The following is a 7,945-nucleotide window of genomic DNA, read 5'->3' on the forward strand; positions in this document are numbered from 1 at the left end:
TACAAGTGGTGACATTGGTCACGGTTCTACAGTTGGTTACACTGGTCCAAGTGGTGACATTGGTCACGGTTCCACAGTTGGTTACACTGGTCCAAGTGGTGATATTGGTCACGGTTCTACAGCTGGTTACACTGGTCCAAGTGGTACAGGGTGTGATATTGATATAATTGAAATGGAAATATCTGAAACATCTCAAGTTAGGAAAAGTAAGTTATGATGCTGATTAATAACTGTACCTTTTAATAGTAATTAAAGTTAGTGGTTGTATCCCCACACATGTGTGAAATATGTTTGACAAACACTGAATTTTCTACAACAGAATGTGTTTTCTAAATTAATAGCATTTGTAACTGAGATTTTTTGAATTTGTTGCAAATACTGACTTTCACTCCTTGGCATCCAGTCATTTGAGAAATTGTCCATAGTGTAATATCGGTAGTGTTATTTTTTTTCTCATGTGTAAACAAACATCACCCTTTAAATTTGTATGTGCTCATTTTTTAATAACAGTCTTCAGTGCTGGTATAGCTGCAGTGCTTCGATTTTTCATGATTTGCGGCCAGACTAGGGGATTTTACAATTTTTTATAGTGATCACAATAATTAATGTACTGTAGAATACTTTATTTTAGCTTGGAATTTATTTTCGCTATTTTCGCTGAAGGGATGATTCCGTGAAAATAAAATCCTATATTTCACATTAAACTCATCAAAAATCAGTGAAAATAAATTCCAAGCAAAACGCCCCAAAAGCCTTTTCAGCGAAAATTAATTCCAGTGAAAATAAAGTATTCTACAGTATTCTGCATATAATACAAAGTGTGAATGCAACTTTATCTAATTTAACACTGCTTTTGTTGTTGATAAAAACAGGCTTTTCTCATAATAGCACCAATAAGACATGTTTCAGGTGACAGGTAATGCTCAAGTGTGAAATATTTGTCCTATCTAATGGCTATAAAATGCTTTACATAACAAACAATTCTACTACACTAGAAAATTCTTCACATCGAAGATTGATTTGGTAATTTAGTCCATTGTCAATAGACACCTGAAGATGCTACGGATCTACTTGATGATGTTCCAGTTGCTCATATGATAATACTTAACAAGTCAAAACACAATTTTGTTGACAACTTTAATTACAACTTTAATTATTTTATTTATAAAACTAACATGTGCTTCTAATATTGTACTATCATTTTCCCTTTCAAACAAAATCAGTGGTCATCTTGTTTATTTCAACGAGAAAATTGGTAACTTAAAGCATCTTGCATCTTTTCATATTTGACTTAAAATACATTTTTTTTGGCAATTGCTACAGCATGTAGAAAATTCACAAGTACAACTACCATCATTAATAGCCCCTACGCAGGGATCTCGCTGGGCCATCACATCTAATGAATGAAGGTCCATCCCACTTACCACGAGCTGTTTCAAAATACTGTGACGTATGCAGGCTCCTGAATTAAGGCTTTTACACAGTGACAGCATGTCATCACTAATACGTCTTTTATTTAGACTCACCTTGGTAGCATAGAGGTGTGCTTGACCAATTCTGCCATCTCTGGCACATCTGCCAACTTGCTGCCAGTAAGCTAGTACAGTTTTACTAGCACCCCAATGAATAATATGATCTACATCATTGATTTGAACTCCCATGCCAAAAGCAATTGTGGTAATTAAACATCGAATTATACTATCTGTTTGTGGAAAAACACTGACTATTTTTTTTTCTGTATCGGCATCAATGGATGAGTGGAACATGTCAACAAGACGATTATCTATGATGTGGCTGTCACCAGACCAAGCTTTATCACCTAATTCAGTCATGACAAATTCGTAGATGTCTGCCACTTGTGTCATGGTCCTATGAGTAAAGAACCAAAGAGAACATGGAAAATTAGTATCAGACAAGCTATGAGTGTGTTTATAATTGTGTTTATAATCATTCATTAGCCGTATTTATGGATGCTTATGATTGTCCTATATTTTTACTGAATGTTAATCTGTGGTCTTATTTCCTGTTAAATAGGGGGGGGGGGTTATTAAGTAATCATATATTTCATGTAATGCTAAATAGAGTGAAACTTAATGCTATTTTTTCTGAATAGTTATGGGGTTTCAATCAGCAGTAATATAATTTTTTAATAGATAAGGTGTCCCATGTTATTTTTCTGGATAGTTGAGTGTCACATTCAATGCTCAGTCAAATTTCAGGTAGCATTTTGTGATAATTACAGTGAAGCTAATCATATTACTGTCATTGTCCTTTCTCTTAAAAAGGCTATAAGCCATAAGGCTATGAATACTCAACAGTCAGGGACCTTGTGTGGTACATTATATTCTTTACCAAAATTGTTCATGGAAATAACTTAGTGAATAGTTTTGACCTTTTTGATAAAAATAATTTTGGCTTTTTATTGAAAATGGCTAGATAATGTGCTTTCAATAATTCAAACAGCTGTAGCTGATTCATAACAACCACCAGATTTACCCTTAATTTATAAAACCTTGGTGATATGTATGCTGGCCATGTCATGCAACTACTGTATTTTCTCTATTAGTACCACATCAACATGATTATAATGTAAATTCTATTAACCATTTATCACTGGTTTATGGCTGCATGGTTTTGATTGATTAGAAGCCGATCAGAGATTGTGTTGCAGGTTTTATTAAGGCACTGCAGGATGATTAGAGAAGACAAAAGGCATGTATACCATATATATCTGGTCAAAGTAGGTGATCTATAAAGTAACAAATACTAATTTTGGATTCTTTGCACTTCCAGTGTCAATGTGCATCTAATGGGAGCAATACGGTATCTAAAATCTATTTCATGACTTAAATTTCTATTAAAATGGAAAAAGGAAGGCTGACCTGCAGTATATTATAGCTTTTTTTGCCTTTGATCCAAAAGTAGCAATATGCTGTGTATACCAAAGAAGCTCTTCATGTATTTTCATACCTGATTGTGACTTATAATATAGCTTTATATTAGGCCTGAAAAACACATTGGAGAGAGTGGATTATTCATGTCATATTGGTGTCATATTAATTAACATGATCATAACTTGTGTTATAGGTTTTACAGCTTGGATGAATAATATTTGGGCCAACAGATCATTTTCCATATCAGCAACAGATAATTACAATGTGATTGGTGTCACTGTATTAAAGCATTGATTGTTCTCATAAAGTTGTATGATTAGAAAAGTTAATGTTGTCTGTAACATTTAACATTTATGTCTGTATGAATATTATGCTACAAATTTGACAATAATTTTCTGCATTGATGAAATGGCCAAAGTTATTCCAAATTCAAACACATGTAAATTCTCACCTGTCAGGAACAATGGCAACAGTCTTCACCTCCTCCTCATCCAACAGTAAAGTTGACAAAATATTCTGTCTCATAGACTCTGTTGCAGTTGCTGTCAAGACTAGTATTGGGCAAGTTGTAAGGCTACGAAGCACAGTAACTTGCTTGTAACTAGGCCTGAAATCATCACCCCTATTTATGAGAATTGAAAAGCGAATACAGTTCAGCCACATATTAGGAACCACAGTTGATTTATTTTATTGTTAATTTACTTATTAAAAATGTAAATCAACCAACTCACCATTCCACAATACAATGTGCCTCATCACATGCCAAAAGACATAATCTTTCTTTGTAATGGGCATTGCCCAACATTGTCCTCCAGGGATCTCGTACAATTGACTCCGGGGAGCAAAATACCACACTGTACTGTCCTTCAATGATATCTGTTTAAGAATTAATTTTGTTAAAGAAAATCCATTTAAAACAAACTTATGGCATTGTATATGTTGCTCATTTTATGTTCAGGAATTAAATTAATAAAGATAATGATTTGATAGTTCATATTAAGTTTGAAATAAAATATTAATTACTAGTTTTGAAAAGAACATAAATTGTAAATATTCAATTTATTGGAGATGGTACAAAGAATGTTTTTCTATTTACTTTTTATGTCTATGGATGACATTTCAGCCAGTTGCATTATACTGACAGCCTTCACTCCCCGCTCTCTCCATATTGTCATCTGATTGAGCATTAGACTCCTCAATGGGGAAATCACCAAACCGATGTGTGGATTTTTTTCTGGGTACATCTAATAAATTCAATAAAGAAGAATTATCCTTTGTTGATATTAAATATAATGTTACTATTATAAATTTCATGGATGTTTTTTATATGAAATGAAAAATGGTTGAAACAATCTGACCAATCACAACTCATTAAAGGATTTGGGAAGGTCAATCGGCCAATGATTGCAGGTAGCATGCAGAAGATTGTGGTTATTTTTATGTGTGTTACAAAATTGATCCTACAGCCATTTAAAGCCATGCATCTTCAATGGGTAACCATTCCATATTTTATAAATTCATTCCATGAAATTCACTGTATTAATCTCCTTGAAATTGACATGCCTTAATATATTATAATAATTATATATGAGAATTTAATTAAACAAAATCTTACCTCATCCACTAATAGCTGAGGTACAACAAAGCAGTCGCTTTTCCCAAAACCAGTTGGTAGAACACCAAATGTGTGCATATTTTCAAGAGCAACACTATTAAAAATAATTTTTTGCTCTTCTTTAAATTCATAATTGAATTTATATTTGCTTTTTACCAGGTTAAGGTTATCCATGGTGAAAAAACGAAAGTAAAATTGAAAGTGCTTGTTGGCCAGAGGGATGCTGGGAAAATTGTAATTTTTTAATTTTTTTTTATTAAATAAAGTAAATTCTTAAGGCAATTTATTTATTTATATATTTATATGTTTATTATTATAAAAGTTGCATGAAATTGGCTGATACAATAATTTTCCGAAGAAAAAAAAATCTACGCACATGCGTTTGATAAGTTGATGCTCTTTTGTTTCAACGGGATTTGGCGCAAAGGCTTGTTGGTAATCTCGAAGAACAAGATGGCGGCGTACATTTTCTGTTGATAGATAGAGTTTCGTTGGAAAATTTCGGTTTGATCGACACTTGCAGGAAATCGTCTGTAATTTCGCTTTCAGATGAGGTATTTGTAATAGTTTGACGTATCGGCCTACTTATTTTTTGGTTGCAAAGCTAAATACCTCTTAAATCGCCCAAAACAGCCCTTCACATAGTGTCGAATCCCCGGTCTATGCGACTTCTCAGGACTGTGGGGACCGAATGATCAGCGGAAGAAGGCCAACCTACAGGACTGTACTCAGGGCTACCTGTATCCTATCTCTGATCTTTATTTTTAAACCTAAAAGCAGCCTATCTCTGATCTTTATTTTTAAACCTAAAAGCAGCCTATCTCTGATCTTTATTTTTAAACCTAAAAGCAGCCTGTAAAATAAAACAAAGACAGCATGTTACTAATTGGCCTGTCAATCAACCACATCATGCTAACTATCCCGCAGCCACCTAAATGGTATAGTCCGAAACGCAAGTTATTGGCAATTCAATTGACCACATCCCAGATTTCAGACCGTAAAGCAATACATGTCAGTTCGTTCCGCTCAGGGTCCGCATTTTTGTGGTTCGTTTGGGTGTGTTCCCATGCGGTATTGCGTAAATAAATTAAGAACAGAAGTCGGAATGTAACAATGTAGCAAGATGTTTTATTTTGTCGCCTTGTTAAATGTCCAACTTCTTTTACTTTTATACGCTAAATATATAAACAATGACCTATCGGTTGGCGGCAGATCATTGTTTAAAGAAAAAAATTCACAGCTAAAAGAAGGTGTTAAGAACTTGAATAGAAGTGAGTACGTGACTGATGATGCCGCGCCTGTACGTAAGTGATAATAAAAAAAATCGTCCCATGTTACGTTAAGTCGCATTATAATCAGTCCCACTGATAATAAAAAAAAATCGTCCCATGTTACGTTAAGTCGCATTATATCAGTCCCACTGATAATAAAAAAATCGTCCCATGTTACGTTAAGTCGCATTGTAATAAAAAAATCGTCGTGTGTTACGTTAAGTCGCATTGTAATAAAAAAAATCATCGCATGTTACGTTAAGTCGCATTGTAATAAAAAAAATCGTCCCATGTTACGTTAAGTCGCATTATATCAGTCCCACTGATAATAAAAAAATCGTCCCATGTTACGTTAAGTCGCATTGTAATAACAAAATCGTCGCATGTTACGTTAAGTCGCATTGTAATGAAAAAAATCGTCCCATGTTACGTTAAGTCGCATTGAAATAAAAAAAATCGTCCCATGTTACGTTAAGTCGCATTGTAATAAAAAAAATCGTCGCATGTTACGTTAAGTCGCATTGTAATAAAAAAATCGTCGCATGTTACGTTAAGTCGCATTATATCAGTCCCACTGATAATTAAAAAATCGTTCCATGTTATGTTAAGTCGCATTATATCAGTCCCACTGATAATAAAAAAATCGCCCCATGTTACGTTAGGGGTCCGGAAAGAAAACCCCTTAGGAAAAAAAAACCCATAGTGAAAAACAATTGTTTTTTATCACCAATGCTTGCACATTGTCAGTATTTTGCTTGCACATTGTCAGTATTTGCATGTAAAATAAATGGCAACACATATTTTCTGCTATTATTTTTAGAGTATGTTAATGGTCTCATGGGGGATATGGTAACCTTTGTTCTTAGGTGTGATCAACAGGTGTTAATTTGTGTCAATCCTATAGTTAACGGAGTGGCATCCTTTGATCTTGTCTATTGTACGCATTTAATGTGTTTCACATTTGGTAAATATTTAATAAATAATGAAAAATAACAAAAATACTGTGTAATAATGCTTGATGTTTACTTTTGCCTTTTCCTGTCCATCAATCCACCAATCTATATCAAAGATTTAAAACTAAATGAACTAGACTTATCTTATGTAAAAATCAAAGGCATCTCTCAACAATATATAGAATTAAACACTTAACAAAACACCAATGAATAGGCATTCAAGATCAAAGGTTGCCTATAAACGTAAGTGATTGACACAAATTAACACTAGATGTTCACAACTAAGATCAAAGAATAACACAATGAGACAATAATACACTAGTAACATGTGTGACCATTTATGTCAATCCAGTGAATATAATTATGAGAAACAAGTTAGTAAGTCTTCCGTACCACGTGCATTTTTTCTATTTGTTTCAAGAGATTTTACGTCTTTTAAGGTGTGGTTGAGTTATTCTTCACCTAAAGCCAACCTCGTCGTTTATCAACTTGACTAATATAACTCGCGAATCACCGTCGACGTTTTAATAAAATACTGTTACAATAGTTTCATTGTTGTGTACGGTAGAATTAATTTTAATTCGCGCATTTTATACCAGTGTAATAATTGCATCGGTTAAATACGACTAAACGACTAAATAAAAGTAAATGTGGAAATACTGTGCTAAGTTGCAAGGTTTTTTCTCTAAAAAAACCAGGTCGCAATGACAACAAATGTACTATTGATATTCGTCGTGCCACATTAACCATTTCTCTGACTGTAAAAAAAGAGGAAATAATATATATATTAAAAAAGAGGAAATAATATATCACCGATGGTGAAACAAGTGAAAAATCTGTGTATGACGGCCGATGCATACCTGTCGGCCATTGCCTGTCGGCCACCCCTCTATTGTGAATGGGGATGACTACCCGCAATGGCGCACATCAGTTGCAGTGTTTGCATCGGCAAGAAAACCCTGACTAAAATGCGATCATATGGTAGATTTTATGCATTTTACCAGATGTACATTTCGAATCGAAACCCCCAGTAGGCCTAGTGTGTAACATCGGTAAATCGGGCGAAAAGGAAAACGGGCGAACCGGTAATTGGGCGAACTGGTAATCGGGCGAAGGAGTTCGGGCGAAGTGAATTTCGGGCGAAGTGACTGTACCCCCCCCCCCCCACGGTCACCCACATCGCGTACTTTTCTCGCAGGTTCAAACCTGTAT

The 7,945-nt window shown here is 34.4% G+C and overlaps 1 protein-coding gene across 1 annotated transcript; it reads right to left on the reverse strand.

Annotated features, from left to right (window-relative positions):
* Window positions 1-482: 482 nt before the first annotated feature.
* On the reverse strand, window positions 483-4,719 carry LOC146734450 (bifunctional 3'-5' exonuclease/ATP-dependent helicase WRN-like). Its single transcript, XM_085507895.1, has 6 exons — window positions 4,510-4,719; window positions 3,991-4,138; window positions 3,626-3,770; window positions 3,346-3,516; window positions 2,883-3,005; window positions 483-1,869 (listed from the first exon to the last, which is right to left on the reverse strand). Exons 1-6 carry the CDS (start codon window positions 4,681-4,683, stop codon window positions 1,281-1,283), a joined length of 1,350 nt encoding a protein of 449 aa, XP_085364021.1. The 5' UTR covers window positions 4,684-4,719; the 3' UTR covers window positions 483-1,280.
* Window positions 4,720-7,945: the final 3,226 nt, after the last annotated feature.

The sequence above is a fragment of the Saccoglossus kowalevskii genome, chromosome 14 (genome assembly GCF_978046115.1).
Source record: "Saccoglossus kowalevskii chromosome 14, keSacKowa6.1, whole genome shotgun sequence".
Lineage (NCBI taxonomy): Eukaryota > Metazoa > Hemichordata > Enteropneusta > Harrimaniidae > Saccoglossus > Saccoglossus kowalevskii.

What these genes read in the sequence shown, in the direction of transcription:
- LOC146734450 (XM_085507895.1), bottom strand. Translation starts at nt 4,683, where the DNA reads ATGGATAACCTTAACCTGGTAAAAAGCAAATATAAATTCAATTATGAA. An exon ending in CTCAGCTATTAGTGGATGAG is followed by an intron (nt 4,139 to 4,509) that starts GTAAGATTTTGT and finishes TGAATTTATTAG; the next exon opens with ATGTACCCAGAAAAAAATCC. An exon ending in GCACATTGTATTGTGGAATG is followed by an intron (nt 3,517 to 3,625) that starts GTGAGTTGGTTG and finishes TCTCATAAATAG; the next exon opens with GGGTGATGATTTCAGGCCTA.